Source organism: Embiotoca jacksoni, unplaced genomic scaffold, assembly GCF_022577435.1.
Source record: "Embiotoca jacksoni isolate LCO1_2020_lvr unplaced genomic scaffold, fEmbJac1.0.p SCAF_3, whole genome shotgun sequence".
NCBI lineage: Eukaryota > Metazoa > Chordata > Actinopteri > Embiotocidae > Embiotoca > Embiotoca jacksoni.
Genome location: NW_027185381.1, coordinates 11845224 through 11863391, shown reverse-complemented (window position 1 = coordinate 11863391; position 18168 = coordinate 11845224). Strand labels below are relative to the sequence as shown.

General features: G+C 40.6%; 2 protein-coding genes across 2 annotated transcripts; both read left to right on the top strand.

Moving 5' to 3' along the window:
• The first annotated feature begins 517 nt into the window (after positions 1-517).
• edc3 (enhancer of mRNA decapping 3 homolog (S. cerevisiae)) lies at positions 518-5551 on the top strand. Its single transcript, XM_069161896.1, has 7 exons — positions 518-687; positions 941-1113; positions 1221-1447; positions 1539-1877; positions 1970-2123; positions 2344-2561; positions 2666-5551. Exons 2-7 carry the CDS (start codon positions 950-952, stop codon positions 2998-3000), a joined length of 1437 nt encoding a protein of 478 aa, XP_069017997.1. The 5' UTR covers positions 518-687; positions 941-949; the 3' UTR covers positions 3001-5551.
• A 101-nt stretch (positions 5552-5652) lies between these two features.
• Positions 5653-18159, top strand: LOC138205721 (tyrosine-protein kinase CSK-like). Its single transcript, XM_069161897.1, has 13 exons — positions 5653-6139; positions 11283-11380; positions 11470-11583; positions 11771-11883; positions 13521-13740; positions 14720-14813; positions 14933-14998; positions 15437-15536; positions 15635-15725; positions 15812-15885; positions 16593-16788; positions 16863-16949; positions 17143-18159. The coding sequence occupies exons 2-13, from the start codon at positions 11366-11368 to the stop codon at positions 17326-17328; spliced, it is 1356 nt and encodes a 451-aa protein (XP_069017998.1). The 5' UTR covers positions 5653-6139; positions 11283-11365; the 3' UTR covers positions 17329-18159.
• The last annotated feature ends 9 nt before the right edge of the window (positions 18160-18168 follow it).

Below are 18168 nucleotides of genomic sequence, written 5' to 3'. Positions count from 1 at the left end.
ACACACACACACACACACACACACACACACACACACACACACACACACACACACACCTTTCTGCCATTTTGTCTTTATTCACTTTATCTTGTTGTTTATTTAACTTCTTCTTCTTTTATCATTTAACGAATTGTATTTCTCTTTTTTTTCTCATTTTATTATTGAACTGGACCGTTATCCTTTATCTCTTTAGAGAGATTAACATCTGTGTAATAATGATAATAGTGTTATTATTTAGTTTATTGCTATTGATATAACAGGGATATGTGTATATCATTGTAGTGATGATGCCGTATGTCATGATATATTTGTTATTATTGTTGTCATGATAGTGTATATTACCGAACATTAATGCCAAAAAAGAAAAAAAGAATTGAAACTGCAAACTACAAAACAAAACAGAGGCTAAAGCCTCATAATGCAGACTGTAGAAATCAGTTTCCCATTTGCAAGTAGGTATAATTGCTCAGCCAAAGATCTTATTTTGAAAAGTGCCATCCCCCGGAAACAGGAAGTGGTCATGCAGAAGCTAGCAGCATAGGGTTTAGTGCCATTCAAAAAGATTTAAAAAAAAAAAAAAGAAAGAAGCTAATAGTTGAAGAGAAGACCGTATTTCTTATCAGCACTTAATATTGCAATTGTTCCCGTGGTCTCGAAAGGCGTCTGCGTCGTATCGATTCCGAAAAGGTACAAACACGTCCAGGTTTCTACTTGAAGCGTTTGTTGTCTTGAAATGAACGCGAGGTAGCAACTTAGTTTGAAAACAGGCCGAGGCTAACGCTAGTCAGTGTTGGCCAACGTTGACACCGAACAGCTAATGTTGTTGTTGTTGTTGTTGTTGTTGTTGTCAGAAAATGAGCTCGTCGGTTTAAACAGAACATTTGTGGTCGCTACAAGTCGCCTTTGAGCTAAATAAAGACTCTGCTCTTTCACTTAACAGTGTGCAGGTATGGCCGCAGATTGGTTGGGTAGTTTGGTGTCCATTAACTGCGGGCCCACGCTGGGAGTGTATCAAGGAGAAGTTTCATCCGTGGACCAGTCCACCCAAACCATCTCCTTAAGACAACCTTTCCACAACGGAGTCAAGTGTCCCGTTCCCGAAGTCACATTCAGGTAAAACAAGGGGGGGAGGGGGGGGGGGGGCTCCGCATGATTTGCTCTCCCGTCTACTTTTCTTTTCGATAGTTAAAGTCATGTTGACCTTTTTTAAATACCTGCAGCGCCATTGACATAAAGGAGCTAAAGATTTTGGATATCAGAAATGGCAATGTTTGGGCCGGTTCCACCGCATCTGCAAAAGTCAGCAGTGTGCCAGCTGCTGTCCCGAAGGGTGACCCCAGATCTGTGGAGAAACTGAACTCGCCACAGCACTGCTCTAAAAGTTATGGAGACCGTCATCTGGATGTGCCCGGCCAGCCGAAAGGGTTTCGCCGGAGACACAACTCCTGTAAGTGCAACGCTGTGTGAATCTGTGAGAATAACATAACGTCACTGCTGAACGTTGTGCTTTATTAATAATGAACTTACTGCCCCGTCAGGGTCCTCCAGTAGCCGAGGGGCAAACCAAGTGACACCAAAGAAGAACGGGGTGAAGAACGGTCAGATGAAACTCCGAGACGACGAGTGTTTTGGTGACGGCGTGGAGGACGGCCTCGATACAGACTTTGATTTTGAAGGGAACCTGGCTCTCTTTGACAAGGCAGCAGTTTTCTCAGAAATCGACATATCGGAGCGCCGTAACGGTGCAAGGTCACGTGGGACGCCGCAGGAGCAGACGCCCTCGCGCTATCGTCACGACGAGAACATCCTGGAGGCCAAACCTATCGTGTACAGACAGATTACTGTTCCACAGCCGGGGACCAAAGAATACTGCACGGGTAAGTGTTTCGCAATGTAATGAGTGAAGCCGTCGTGCGAGCAGGTGGTTTGAAGTAGGATGGTTGACACGGGTTTCCTTTCCTCTGTACAGACTCTGGACTTGTTGTGCCGAGTGTGTCCTACGAACTGCACAAGCGTCTGTTGTGTATTGCTGAGCGTCATGGTCTCTCACTGGAGCGAAGACTTGAGATGACAGGTGTATGTGCAAGTCAGATGGCACTTACATTGCTTGGAGGGCCCAACAGGTAAATATGTAGTGATCATTTAGCCACAGGTCGCCTAATGCGCTCCATTATTTTACCATTCTGTCATTATATTACATACTTTCTATATTTATTCATATGATTATTTCACAATGTTTCTTTTATTACTTTTTGATTGCAGACAACACTCCATACTGATTAAGCTAAGCCATTTGGTACTGAAGAGAACAAAATGTAAAAAAAAAAATTATATTTCTTCTAGGTTCACTCCAAAGAATTTACACCAGCGTCCCACAGTGGCGCTGCTGTGCGGCCCTCATGTTCAGGGAGCTCAGGGCATCAGCTGTGGTCGTCACCTGGCCAATCATGAAGTGGAAGTCATCTTGTTTCTGCCGAATTTCGTCAAGATGCTTGACTCCGTGACCAGCGAGCTCACACTCTTTAACAAGACTGGTGGCAAGCAGGTGTCCAATATCAAAGGTGGGCTTGTTTTGGGACTTTAATGATTTTGACTTTTGTGTTCTTTGTGGTAATTTTACAGTCGGTCACACAGCGCCTTCATTTTTTTTTCTCTGACTCCGCAGACCTTCCAGACACCCCGGTAGATCTGATCATTAACTGTCTGGACTGCCATGAGAACACCTTCCTGATGGATCAGCCTTGGTACCGGGCAGCTGCAGACTGGGCCAACCAGAACAGAGCACCAGTGCTCAGCTTAGACCCTCCTGTCAGTGGACAGGGGCAGGCAGTGGAGGCCAAATGGTCCCTTTCACTTTGCCTCCCGCTTCCCCTGGCCGAGGGGGCTGGCAGAGTTTACCTGTGTGACATAGGTATTCCTCTCCAGGTGTTCCAGGAAGTGGGAATCAAATACCTCTCTCCCTTTGGCTGCAAATTTGTCATCCCCTTGCACTCTGCATGATGGGTTGAATGGTCGACAAGACGGATTGAATCTCTCACCTTCCTTGACCATTTGGGTTTTGGCGCCTTATATTCCACAGCTTCAGCTGATTTTCAGTTCATCCATGAAGTTTCCATCTCAACATGTGACTTTTCCCTCATACTGAAGGACCACTGTTAGTTGTTCTACAAGATTAAGTGTATATGGACGGAGAGGGAAAAAGCTTTCAAATCTTTACCGAAAAATAGACGTCTCATCCATTGGAGGAAATAGCAGATAATGTAGAAACATTAAAATAGATTAGGATAATGCGACATCAAGTTTTGAATTGAGTAGGACAATCTCTGACTTAAAACAGAAAAACCATGAATGTCATTGTAACCGAACCGTTATATGGCCATCTGGTGATTAAACAGGCATTCTCCATATAATACGTGCAGACACAATGTAATGACAGTTATCATGATCTGACAACTGAAATCCTACTAACACTGGTGTTTCCACTGCTAATGGCCTTGCTTATAGCCTGCCATGCTGTTGTCTAATGATTTAGTAAAATATTTTTCATTTATATATGCTGCGTTTTCAAAGTACAGCAGTGTTAAATGGGGCAGCTACTGGACAGAGTGCAGATAACGGCAGCTCTGTTTGTCCGTGGTGGATCAAGCTGTGATGCCAAGGGCTCAGATAACATGACACAGCATTCAAATCCAATTACCATTTAGTGATATTTTGTGGGGAAATACATTTGACTTAATTTTGGTTCAGTTATATTAGACGAAGGGCTATCCCAGTGTGTTTGAGAGCTCCAACGACAATTCATGGCTGTTTGAATGGATCGTTAAAAATATGGAGCCTCATCGAACGCAGGCTATAAAATGTATGTTTTATCTTGCAGTTCCACGCAGAAATTGTTTCCTGTTCATTACTGCATGATAATGAATTATCAGACCGTAAAACACAGTTGAAATGTCTTTGTTGGTTTTTGTCAGCGTAGCTTTGTTGTCGCTTGAATTCAAAAGCCTGCATCTCATGACGCTGACAAAAAAATGACGCAGACTTGAAGTTGAGAAATGTCGAGAGCACAAATGTGAGCGTGTTTCACGGTATGCATATTTCATGTGCAAAAGTCAATGGGAAGTCAATGGGCGCCTGGAACTGAAGATAAAGTGAACCCAAAAGTGACGTAATGCGTGAAAGATGGATTTAAACACCGTCATGATTCTTATGGTTTCAAACCATGTAAACGAGTTTCAGTCGTGCAGATTAGAATGTCTTTTTTTTTTTTTTTTTATGAAAGTTCTCATTTGACAGAACAGGATGAATTCTTCCTATGTGTGGGATTCAGATGCATTTTGAGTGATTTGTGCTGACCTACACACGAGATGCAGCATCCTGCACCGAGTACCATCTGTGAGCCAGTGACGGGCCTTTCAAGAAATTGTCGATAATGATCCTGAAATGAAGTATGCCTGTTCATGCATTTAGACATACTTCATACTTTCAGGTTGTTGAGTTTGTATTAAACGTTATACTGAAGCACAGACTGTGAAATATACCTCAAGATAAGCTGCTTATACTGTGCTGCTTTGAGAAAGGGGATGTAGTCATATCTGTTGGCAGATCTTTTTGACAATGACATTCAAAAAGCTGTCAAACATTAACTGGTTCTGTAAAACCACGTTAATTTGAAATTTGTCCAGAAGTGGGCACATAGTTTTCAGTTCACAAATCTTTATTGGACATGCACAACTCTGCTCATCAACGTGTTCTTAATTTGGAGTCGAGTTGTGTATTATTTGAGGTCAATGCAGTCTAGAAAAGGCCAGATTTAGGCAGTCCACACTTGCAGATGTTAGAAAAAACAGCACTCTTTGGAGCCTGGTGTTTGTGTTCTTAAGTCCAAATGTTAACATCTAAAGAGGATTGTAAATTGTCATTATATATTTGTTTTCTCTGTGCACATTAATCTGCAAAGGATTCATGCACTGATTCAGTGTAAATTGCTTTAATGCGCAATGTTTTTTTGTCCTTTCTCCAACATTCCTCTGGCCTGATGTGTCGTGTCACATCTGTTGAGACAAGTCTGGTCTGGAAACATCCGCTAGTGTTACTGAATGCGACTAAAATACTGGTTTTGTTCCTCTTTGTTCCACCAGGGGGCGATGAAAGCAAACCTTATGGTGGCTCTTCCTTATCCTGCAGTAATGGCAGCTTTGCGTACTTATTTTCTCAAGTGTTTTCTCTGCGAAATGTGAACAGCCGGGTGATTCTGACTTTTGACCGGAAAGCTCCTGTTTTGGAAGTCGGATTCTTAAAAAGCGGGTAAAGCTTTTTTGAGATGGAATAAATTAGTTTACATGTTTCACATGATCAGAATTGCAGCGGGTGTTTTAAGTCCACGCAAGATCACAAGTTCAGAAAAAAAAAATGCCTTGAATAAGCAGTGGGAGGTTTGGTCTACACAGAACAACTTTTATTTGTACTCTCAAGGTTCTTGTACAAAAATACTGTGCAGTCCTCATGCGTCATGTCTGCAGATCGAACCAATAATAAACTCTCACCACTGATATTTTTGTGGACTTTTTGTAAACATCGCCTCATTGATGATGAGATTCCTTCACCAACTTGGCTGAAATTACTCCTTTGATAAACTATTTTTAGCTGGCTATCATTAACGCGCATGCGCGATGCAGAATCAAGGTGGGGCAAAAAAAAACTTGAATGTTTCTGACGGGGAAAAGGAGTCAGGCAGCCCGATGCCAAATCAGTCTGCCTCGGTTTGAAATATTCACCGCGATTTTAGCCAAAACTTTCTCTCGCCGCAGTCTGTTACATTTTACTCTTTTTTTCTTCTTTTTTTTTTTTTTTACAGAAACATGCTGAAAAGTTTTTTTGTTTTTATAAGTCTGCTTTGTAAATAAAGTTGACAAAAGACGCAGCAGAAACCGTCTTGACTGGTTTTGTTTTGGACTGCTGCAGTCACCTGAAAAAGATTTCACTTCTTCCTCATCGGGACTTTTTGTGCTTCATCATCGACTGTCGGTTATTTATTGGCTGAATGGGAACTTGTGTGCTGTCGTTCCCATGAAAACGGACTTCGGGAAGTAGCTGAATTACCTGTTGTCACCACAAACCACTTGGTTTTACCTGCAACCAGGTAAGGAGTGAATACTAACGAATAAACATGAGGTTAATTTATGTAATGATGTGACCTTTAGGCTTGCCAGCGTGCGAACTTTACTTTATTTTAATGTACACTGAGTGTCAGCACCGATATCAGGATGCATCGGGGTGTGAACTTATCTTGAGTTTACTTGCAATGATCGCATCTCATCTCTTCACAGGAAAAACGAGAAAGGCATTTACAAAGGGATACCATGATAGACGTGGCTTTATTAACGTCCTCTACATTTCAGTCACTTCCTCTGACTTCCTGTAGAGAAGAAGTGCTCCACAGTTCTCTGTCACAACTTGTCAGTGACAGATAACGTTGCTGATCATATTGATGATATTCTGCTTGATGAGCTTTCATCACAACAGTCATGGTGTGTGGGAACATTTCGCAGTTATTATTTGAAGCTGTTACTGTGTGCACCCAGAAATGTAGAAGTTGTGTTCATGTCTCACGTTGCTTCTCCTTATTTTTGTCTGTCATTCTGAAACACGGATTCAGAAATTTGCAAAAGCAGACAATGCACTAAAAGCAAGTTCCATAAAGAAAACACAAGTTCCCTAAAGCTGTTTGTCAGAGAGAAGCTCTGAGGACCTCATGAGTCTGGTTCATGGTGATCCCCCTCCAGGGCTTTCCTGCTTTCTGAAAAGGTCTGGGAGTCTGTACTTGCACTCCAACCAATGATTCTTCTTTAAGAGTGTGAAGAAGACGGATTGAACTTGTGCAATAAAATGAAGAGAGCTGGTGAAAACACAGCAGAGAGTTGCTACCCTGTGATGTGTCATGCGTGGCTACATCCGCAGAGCAGCGTTGCACTGCATGCTGTGCACAGCACCGCAGCAAGGAAGTGTCTATCAGCTGCTGCTCAGGCATGGCAGCTTTGACTTCATGTGGTGCATTTTGATATGTTTACTGGGTAAAATCAACATGAACAAACATGTCATGAGCATGGAGAGGCTGTGTGTGTCATTTGAACTTTGGATCGCAGTAAAATGCAAAGTTCACTGGGATGGCTGGATGCCAAATTTAAGGAGATTGCCCATCACTGGCAATCATTGATTTTTTTTCCCCTTCCTGTTACTCTGAACAATGTTTTGCAGTTGTATGTTTTGTGTTTATTTATGATAAACAGGATCCTATATTAGGTCTATGTAATGTATTATAGAGCCTCACAGAAAAAACTCGGTCAGTCATTAAAGTGATACAATGATGGCTTGTACTGCAGGGCCAGCCGCTGGACTTGTACTTCCGCTATTGGATCCCACAGACAGTTTCATAGTGAGGTGTGCTGCTGCACCAGAGTCCAGCTGTTACCCCAGAGGCTGAGATGATTTCCTTCTCTGAGGAAAACATCTGCCGGCTGTTGGCATGCACTACTTCTCATTTCTCGATACGCAGTGTGTCTGTTTGTGTACCTGCCAGATGAAAGCTCAGTGGATATGGACAGAAATCATTGTTTCCTTCTCTCTACTTGCCCTGCCACCCTGCTGCTGTAATAGTAATGATAACAGGGCAGCAGCGTCAAAGCAGCCACGGAGCATCCTGAGGGTGGAGGGTCAGGATGAGGGCTGGAACACCCCGGCCCTCTGCTGCACATAGAGAAGGGAGAGGTGCTAATGACACAGACACGGTGCTCATTGTAATGTTTATTACTCGAAGAAGTTCTCATATCCTTTACCTGGGTAAAAGTAATAGTGAATCAATGTTAAAATATGTTTTAGGAAGGGGTTACAGCCCAAAAACCTCAAGTACAACCACCTCAGAGCTCTGCTAAAGTGCATAGCTCAGTAAATGTGCTGTCCACCACTGAGGATATCTATTTGAAGGTTTATTTGTTGTTTTTTAAAGTAACAAGAGTCATTCATAATAGTGTTTTTGAGTGAAAAACTTGCAAATCCGTCCACCGGACCTCCTCACTTGATTGTATTACATTTTCAACTCCTACGATCAGCATTTTCACTTCAGATTGCGTCTGCAGGTAGACGAGGGAGTGGCAGATTTAAACAAGGCCAAAGAAGATATTTCTACATTCCTGTCCTGTCTTGCTTTGTTCAGCCAGGCTGCCGCTGATTTGTACTATTCAGACTACAACTCACAGAGTTGACTAATGATCAGCAGGTTTTGTTTGAACAGTAGGATCGTCTTGCATGGCAATAATTAGCAAATTTTTACTGTCATCGCCGTATGAGATTTGTTTGAAGTGATACATCATATCACTATTAGTTACTTTTTTAAGTTTGAGCTAATGGATTGTAGTCTTTGTGATCTTTCCTGACTCCATTTGAGTTCATTCTGTGTGTGAGTTTGTTGGTTTCCTGTTGCTTTCAGGAGTTCATAAGAGAGCAACGTCAAGCATACTGACTGTTACAATGTCATGCATTGGTTCCCGAACATATCTGTCAGATGTACAAATTCATGGATTGCATGTGCTGCATCATGTCATTGTTGGGTATTTGAGTTGTTGTTTTTTGTCTATAATTAAACTGGAATTCACATGATGAAATCGGAGCATTTGATTGTAAAGTACATACAGAGTGAAATATGAAGGACAATTCATATTTTCAGATCGGAACTAAACCATTGCTGCCCTTAAAGCTTCTCACTGGACAGATTGATAATGATGGACGTCTCAATAAGACAGGGGTCAGTAGAAACTTGACCGACTCACAATGACAGCCTTGTGCGCCCCCTGAAAAGAGCAATCTGTGGTTCCATGTCGAGCTCTCTGGAAATGGCAGTGTGACTCAATGACAGGCTGAGTTCTGTCCCATTCACTTCACTGCTGGTGGCCTGCTGCTGAGGCACATTCTGTGTCCCCGAGGAGATGAATTAAAAAGTGCTGTTGTGTGGCAGCTCTGGTCCCGTTGCTCTCTTGGCAAGATCTTTTACCAGGGACGTTGCCTGCACATATTCTGTTCCACTGCAGGGGTGGCAGAGTTGGTTCTTAGTTCACTACTTTCGTCCAGACTGAAATCGTGTTCTGACCTTAAGTGTGTGGACAGTCGACAGTTCAGGTGTTCAAGAGTAATTTTGGATCAGTGAAATGCCCTGTGGATGCTGGACATGCAGTTCGATGCAAACATTATTGTTTTTTATGAGCTCTGTGCTTTTTTTGCACACTGATTCAACATGAGCATGGGGATTTGTGCTTTGAGCTAAAAGCTAATTTGAACGTGCTGACTTGCTCACCAAGGCATACTGATGTTAAGTGGTTATAACAGTAACAGTCTGTTTTGTAAAGCTACGTCACTTTTGTGAAGCTTAAGTAACTCTGAGCTCCATGGTTTTCTAAGTTCAATAAATAAATAAACAAAGATAATAACTAAAATATGTCTATTATGTGCAGCATGCTTATTATCATAAGAAGTAATCACATATTACTCTTTTAGGTAGTTATTAAAAAAAAACCTATTTTACTTGACATTGTTTTTAATTCCCAAGCTTTCCCAACAATTTTATAGCAAAAAAATTACTTAAATCTTTGCAAATTACATCGCAATTGTTTATAGAAAATCAGCTGCAAAAAGAAGCATTTTTAATTGCAACAATCACAAAAACACTCCGCGAAATCCTGGAGAGACTGTATAATGTGCACCATCTTCACAGTAATAATAATAATTTTTTTATTTTTTAGAATGCTGTCATTTAGTCTATAGCGTTGAACTAAGCATTATGGGTATTTAGTCATTACCCAAAGAAATGGACTAAAGGAATGTTTTTCCAGAAGGTGGCGCTACAGGGAAAGTCAGGGCATCACCAAAATTACACAGATTTCATCCTCGGGGGTCCATGAATACATTTCATAGCAACCCATGCAATGTTAGTAAAGATACCTTAGTCTGGATCTGCTGTGCCTCTAGCAATTTGAGAAGGCAAAGTCATTTTGTCTGAGCATTAGTCAAAAATGCATGTTAATCCTGTTAGGAGGGGTCTGCAAGTTGAAGCCAAAATCATGTTGGTCCATCTTAACCGTTTGGTTTTCTGTACACTTTGTTAGAGGCTCACAGAGCTGCTGGTGTGGCTCTTATTCTTGTTTTCTTCTTGACCTTGTGCACAGTGTAAAATGGCAAAATGTAGCACAGACGAAGGCTGGGATGAGCAGAGTGGGAGGTGTTCATGGTGGGTTGATGGGTGTGGGAAATGCGTCCAGATAGTTTTGTCTCTCGATATAGAAGACAGCTGCAGTACTCCATAGGGGACAACATCTGCCACATCCCCATCAGACTGAGTGATGACAGTCCTCTCTGGGACACATGAGAGTCTTTAGACTCACATTTCATTTAAATGTGTACATGTTGTGTCTTTTTTGTTTCGAAGCACCAACACCCTCATATTGAAGTATTGTACATCTGTTCTGGGAACAGATAAAGGAAGCGAGGAAGTGGGTTTTTGGGGGATGATGTTGAGCATGACTTCATCCACAGGTCATCATTTAGCTATGACGCCTCTGCTTTGATTTGTTGTGTATGTACTGTATCATGGAAACACAGGCCCCAGGACGACTCAGGCCTAAGGTTACTGTCGCAGTGGCTGCTTTATTGACATGGAGAAACGCTGGGCTGGATGAGTCCCTCAGGTCTGGTCAGATCTCACCACAAGCTTGCATTCCAACGTTGGAAGAGAGTTGGAGAGCTATCTTGATTCTTAGGCCAAGGCCAAGATGGAGAACCAGTGTGTCTATTTTAGGTCAAAATAAACCAGGTTTCTGTATAAAATACAAATTGGATTACGTTTTCTTCATTTTCTTCATCATATATTTCCAAAATGTTTGTTGCAATCTATTTCTAACTTGGGTTATCATCATCATCATCCCACTTGAAAGCAGCACTTTATGTTCGTACTGTTGTCTTGCATCATGGAAACTCTGCAGCAGTTGTGAAAGTGTGATTTAAAAAAAGAAGACTTGTTAGTTCTGCTTTCTGTGTGAGAGAGTTATTAATACTGGCACTATCTGATCTGACGCTGCTCTCGTGTGTTCTGATAATGGCTGACCTGTTTGCTTTGAATTACCACGTAAACTTGCACAGCAAAGCCACAATTTCATCCTCTTTCTGAAAATGATCTTTGTGATGAAGTGAATATATCTGGAGCGGGCACATCCCACTCACTCCTCTGTTTCTTTGCTTAGGTACTGTGTGTGTGAGCATTTTCACCAGCTCTAATGGTCGCAGCTAGAAAACCTCACCTGTGAGAGGATCGAACCACGTCACCATGACAGAGGTCCAGGTGAGATGAGCCAAACAGTGTCTGAACTCAGATACACCAGCAAAAATGAAATGATTTTACTCATACGTTATCTGTCCTCATTGTTGTAGATTCCATGGCCGCAGGGCACAGAGTGTGTGGCCAAGTACAACTTCAAAGGCACATCAGAGCAGGACCTGCCGTTTAACAAAGGAGATTTGTTGACTATCATTGTTGTCACAAAGGTAACGTTTAATAGCTGCATTTCTTGCCTGGCCGATGTTCCTATGAGGACAGAGTTTTGTGTTTGAGCCCCATGAATTTGACGATACTCCATATTGTCTTTAGATATTAATATACATGGAATGACCGAATTATTTTGTGACTTATTTATCTATTTATCTTAGCCATTGCTGACATTTTGTGTTTCAGGATCCAAACTGGTACAAAGCTAAAAATGGTGCGGGTCGCGAGGGAACAATTCCAGCCAACTATGTTCAGAAAAGGGAAGGTGTGAAATCTGGAGGCAAGCTGAGTCTAATGCCGTGAGTGCACTAATTATAATGACTTATTTATTTCTGATGCCCAATTTTATCCTTCACTTTCAAAACAGGATTAGGTTAAAGTATCTACTGTCTAGATATCTTGCCACCATCTCAGCTTTGAGTGGTGTTTGCAGCAATTGCTAAAATAGCTCAACTTTGCCCTCTTCCTTTGGGCCTGTGGTTGCAGAGGGCCAATGGCTTATTTGTTGTACCAGTGACGCTGTAGCTGTTTGAATGGAGACCACAGTTTAGTCGGGGTGTGTTGTAATTGCAGTGCAATTGTGTCTGCTTCCACCTCAGCTTTGCATAAACTCTGCACAGTTTCCTGTTGTTTCTTTTCTATTTCAGACTGATGTATGCTCAAAAATGTCCCTATTTGTCCACGTGATAGGTTTCCGTCTGCACACATGCATATGAATGACAAATTTATTTATAGTGCAGTTAATCGCAAAATTGCATCTTAAATGACTTCATAAAAAAAAAACTACCAACAACCACTGACAAAAATACACACACAGAGAGTGGTAACATAGAAAATATGACAATAAATATGAGCTACCTTTTGTCTAATTTACCCAGCACTGACCTTAAATCATCAGTTTATGTGTATCTATCTTTATGGACATATGACATCTTATACATACAGAATAATGTGGCTGACCCAGTGCAGTAACACTTTTGTTTTAACAATAATAATGTTAAAAGGAATTATTGAAAGCTAACACATAACACAAGTTTTCAAAATAGTTAATATCAACATAAATTATAATGTGAGAGCAGAACAGTAAAAGGATCTTAGGGCCTCAGTGAGCAGACAGCATTACATCTATAAAATCACATCCCATAATACAGAACTGAAAGGAAAACTGCTTCAACAAAACTCTTTGTACAACTCTGAGGGAAGCTGAATAAAAGCCTTTGTCTCAACTTTACCACGAGGTTTTGGGTGTGATATTTAAATCTCACTTTCTTATAGAACCCGATGCAAATGCTTTTACTGTACACTCTGAGAGCTGCATTTAAATATGTGACCACCTCAGAAATATACCATTATGCAAATTGCTGTAATCTACATATGTGGATGCGGGAAACAGTATTTGTTAAATTGCCATTAAATGTCCATTTAAGGTTCGTGCTAACATCCTCAGGTTGATTAAACAAGGACAGATGAAAATTTCTCAAAGACAGACAGACACACAGTCCCAAAACAGCAACATCCTTTTATGAAATAGATAGATAGATAGATAGATAGATAGATAGATAGATAGATAGATAGATAGATAGATAGATAGATAGATAGATAGATAGATAGATAGATAGATAGATAGATAGATAGATAGATAGTTAGTTAGTTAGTTAGTTAGTTAGTTAGTTAGTTAGTTTATTAATCCCCAAGGGGGAATTTTGTAAATAAATAGCAGGAACTGACTTGGACACATTGATGTTGGTTTGATTTAGAGCTCTGAAGCAGCTACGGGCATCCCTTCCAATGTTGACAGGGTTAAAAATATGAAAAAGGACAGCTCTATCAAGAACATAGTCTCTCACTGTCACTATATATATTTAGCACTTTATGGTCAGTTTATGTTTTAGTTTTTTTGGGTGCACTAACTCCTCGCTGGCTCTTTTGTTTCCAGATGGTTTCATGGGAAGATAACTCGGGATCAGGCGGAAGAGTTGCTTAACCCTCCTGAGACAGGCCTGTTCTTGGTGCGAGAGAGCACCAACTTCCCTGGCGATTACACTCTGTGTGTGAGCTGCGACGGCAAAGTGGAGCACTACCGCATCATCTACAAAAACGGCAAGCTCACTATCGATGACGAGGGCTATTTTGAAAACCTCATGCAGCTGGTAGAGGTAACGCATTAAAATTAGCTTTCGCTTTATAAATACAACAATGTGGTCCCAGTATTTTCTCTGGATCTGTATTGAGCATTAGTCTACTCTCTGTATGTCATCGAGCCCCCGTTTAACTGTGCAACTTCAGAGACGGCCTGCGGTTCCTGGAACATATAATGAACAGGAAGTGTCAAAGAGGAAGTGAACAGTATGATGAGGTACAGAACTGTAACCTCAAAAAGACACCCGGCCTTTATTCTCAAAATGACTCCTTTTCCTGTGAGAAACGCTTACGTTCAACTGAAACTTATTATGTATTCTACAGAAGGAAATAGACGTGTCTGAATAAGTTCAGTATGACCTCCTGCAGTTTTTCAATCACCCTTTATGTATTTTGATCATTTGACCAGACAGCCCTCTATTGGTGATTGACATGCACTGCTCACTGAGATTTACTGCCTCTGAACTGTAATGCTGGTGTGCCTGCGTATGTATTTTTACTAAAACTTTTAGTTTTCACAAGCTTAGAGCTCGAGCACCAAATATGTGAACTCACAAGAACACAAGAAGAGTGACAGAACCAGCAGAAAATCAAAAGAGGAGACAAAAACCCACAGACATCTTCACATTTAAAAGATAAAGAATATCAATTAATATTTGGATTGGTATAGGCATCTTTCCAAAAAGCAATGAAGGGGCACCAATTTCCCTGAAATCTTTAAATTTGTTTTACAGATTAAACCTGTATTAACCTTATTCTGGTCGAGGGTATCTGAGAAGCTATTTAGCCATTTATTCTCTGACGGTAGTTTCTGTGGTTTCTGACACTAATTCACTTTATGGTCAGTTTATGTTTTATTTATTTTGGGTGCACTAACTCCTCGCTGGCTCTTCTGTTTCCAGATGGTTTCATGGGAACACCATGAACCATCAAAGTGGTGTAAAGCTGATATTTACACTTTGTTCTCATGCATGTTGTTTCTTTTATTGTATCCAGCACTACACCAAAGATGCTGATGGCCTGTGTACCGCTCTAATCAAGCCGAAGGTGGAGGAGGGGACGGTGGCCGCTCAAGATGAGTTTTCCAGGAGTAAGTCTCTATTTATCGGTTCTCTATGATCTATGCAACGATAACATTATACCTTTTTGTTTATTAGAAGCATGTATGTTTCCCAACTGCATCTGTTTGCTCTTTAAATGACTTAACAGGTGGCTGGTCAATGAGCAGAAAGGACCTCAAGCTGCAGCAGGTTATTGGAAAAGGAGAATTTGGAGGCAAGTACCTTCAGCTTTACATTTTCTTAGACTAAATTCACTCTGCATTGTAAAGATGACCACCAATCTTTTTTATTGCGTGCATGTGGCAGAAATCAGATCCAGTGTGTGTTATGAATTTGCAAACCGAGGAAAAGCTTGAGTTTTATGAAATTACACACAAAGAGGTAACAGAAAAGTCAAGAACAGAAAAACACATTTTGTCTGGAAAACCTTCATAGGCACAGAGACTTTATATTTAGTGAAAAAGCTTGCCGGAAGTGCATTTTAATACCGTTTTAATGGGACAAATATTTTTTATTGTTCAAATACAGATTCTTTCTATTCTTGTATCAGTGCATAAAGTTGAATAACTGTTGATATTTAATAATCCCCGCTGTGTTTTTTCATATGAATACAGCTTCACTTTCAGCTGATTATTGTTTTTGATCATGCCAGATGTGATGGTGGGAGACTACAGAGGGACAAAAGTAGCTGTGAAGTGCATAAAAAATGATGCTACAGCACAGGCCTTTATTGCAGAGGCTTCTGTCATGACGTAAGGAAATAAAATATATTGTTTGTTGTTTTTTAGAAACAGAATTACACACATGATCAAATAAAGTGACATGACAGCACGCTCTTCTCCCTCTTCAGGCAACTACGGCACGATAACCTGGTACAACTGCTTGGAGTGATTGTAGAGGAGAACGGGAGTCTGTTTATAGTTACTGAGTATATGGCCAAGGTAGGCAGCTGACAGTTTGTCAACATCCAGAATACTTTTATGAATGTTGTGAATATATAACATGTTTTTTTTTGTTTTGTTATTAGGGCTGTTTGGTTGACTACTTGCGTTCCAGAGGCCGAACAGTACTTGGTGGAGATGCTCTTCTAAATTTTGGATTGTGCGTATTTGAGCGGTGGTATTTAATATCTACTGTCATACTGTGTGTTAACTGTAGTGATGTTGTGGAGCAGTGTTTTGATGAGCACGCCCCTGATCGGTTTGTATTTTGTGTTAGATAAGCATGCTCATTAGCATGGGGGTGACGCAATACTCTAATAACTGTAGAAAGAGTATATTCAGCGGTCACGTGGGGTGTATCATGCAGCAGAATGAGCAGAGAAGACCTACAACATGGTTACTCTGAACACTTCTGAGTTGTCTCATGGATCTACAGGTCAACAGCTAAAATTGCAACAAATTTGTCAGCTTTTTCATGCATTTAGATCTTAAAATCCTTATTTGTTAATTTTGCTAAAAAGAGTCCTTTAGCCTTTTAACAAGTGATGTTTTATCAAGTGAATGAGCTGTATAATGTTTCTCAGTTTATTGTAATTTTACATATCTAAAGTTTGTGGTAATCATGTACGTTTAAATTAGAAGTTAAAAGGAAAACCAGCTTGCAAATGTTTAAAGAAGCTTAAAATGCATTCAGCCAATTTGTAAGAATGAACAAATTTCTCCACGTGAACCACTGAGCATCATGTTTGTTTACATGAAAACATCACAGCATGCCCTTACAAATGTCCATGTTTTCTGGTGTCTTCAGAGAATTTGTTTAACTCATACCTAAGCCAAGCCCATAATACCTCTCTCTTACTTTTATAGAGATGTCTGTGAAGCCATGGCATATCTGGAGGCCAATAACTTTGTGCACCGAGACTTAGCAGCTCGAAACGTTCTCGTGTCAGAGGACAACATCGCCAAAGTCAGTGACTTTGGTTTGACCAAAGAGGCTTCCTCCACTCAGGATACTGCAAAGCTGCCTGTGAAGTGGACATCACCTGAGGCCCTCAGAGAAAAGGTACACTTTTACATTTTTGCCGTGTACACCCATCGCACAGTGAAATTATATCTTTCATGTTTTTCTCTTAATAGAAATTTTCCACCAAATCAGACGTTTGGAGCTATGGTATTTTGCTTTGGGAGATTTACTCTTTTGGTCGAGTTCCTTACCCAAGAATTGTAAGTATCATTTGATTTTTGGACAATATCTCTAATGTTCTCGAATACATTTTTAACTACTTCATTGCTAACCTGAGATTACAGATTGTGTGACACAGAATACAAGTTGCACAACACTTAATCAAAATTAGTTCTGTTGTCTGATGTGACTCTGTGACACACTTTCCACCAACAACTTTGCCCATTTCTGCAGCCTTTAAAAGACGTAGTGCCCCGGGTGGAGAAGGGGTACAAAATGGACTGTCCTGATGGCTGTCCTGAAGTTGTGTATAACATCATGAAACAGTGCTGGAACCTGGACCCTGCTGCTCGACCAAGCTTTCAAATGTTGAAGGAGTGGCAGCAGCATATCAGCCAAGGGATGGGAAAGAGACAATGAGAGCTCTGACAGAGCAGATGCACAGAGTGATTTTCCTCTTCCTTCATCTTGACCACTTCGACCATAATCTGGGACAAAAAGATGTATCTCAAGGACTGTGTTATTTGGTAAAGTTCAATACAATTATCAAAATGTGTGCTTCTTAATGATGTCCCTCGCATCATGTTGGTCAAACTGCAGCGCAAAGTTGAGTCATTGTGTCTTCCAGCACTCTGTTATCAAGAGTGAACGATTAACTGCCATATCATCAAGTCTTTCCTGAGAACACAGTGCTGTCTCAGAGCCATGGTGCCTTGATATGTTTTCTTATCTTTTATGTCCTTCACACTGATATCTTTTGTCATATTGGTGGCATCCTTTATTTTTATGAACTTGTAAACAGTAACATCATTTGACTCAGATGGCTGAAGCCACGTTTAAAGAGGAATACAATTTTGAGACATCATGACTTGCTGTATTTTTGTTCTTTTTTTACACTTTCCAGGTACACTTTTTTGCATGAATGTCGGATTATTTCGATTAAAAGACTAAATTAAAATAACTAGAATTATGCAGCTTTATATTTCTTTGTTATATGATTTTTAAATGTTAGGCCTATTTTTCATCCCTTGGTAAGTCAAAAAGGAAGCACAAATGCAGATACAACGGCACCATCCTGTTCAGTTTTGTAGACCGCATTTTTGTGTTCAGGATCTTCCACCTGACAAAAACATTTTTTTGTGAATTTTTTGATTTAACTAAACTGTCTGGATTTTGTATGCAAGAGAAAAAGACAATGTCAATAAATGTACTGTGCTGCCATTTTCCACAATAAACGATGCATTTTGAAAATGGGTTCTA

Coding starts and splice junctions, on each gene's coding strand:
- LOC138205721 (XM_069161897.1), top strand. Junction 16,789..16,862: donor CTGAGGCCCTCAGAGAAAAG/GTACACTTTTAC, acceptor TTCTCTTAATAG/AAATTTTCCACCAAATCAGA. Junction 16,950..17,142: donor GAGTTCCTTACCCAAGAATT/GTAAGTATCATT, acceptor CCATTTCTGCAG/CCTTTAAAAGACGTAGTGCC.
- edc3 (XM_069161896.1), top strand. CDS start 950: ATGGCCGCAGATTGGTTGGGTAGTTTGGTGTCCATTAACTGCGGGCCC. Junction 1,114..1,220: donor GTTCCCGAAGTCACATTCAG/GTAAAACAAGGG, acceptor AAATACCTGCAG/CGCCATTGACATAAAGGAGC. Junction 2,124..2,343: donor TTGCTTGGAGGGCCCAACAG/GTAAATATGTAG, acceptor TATTTCTTCTAG/GTTCACTCCAAAGAATTTAC.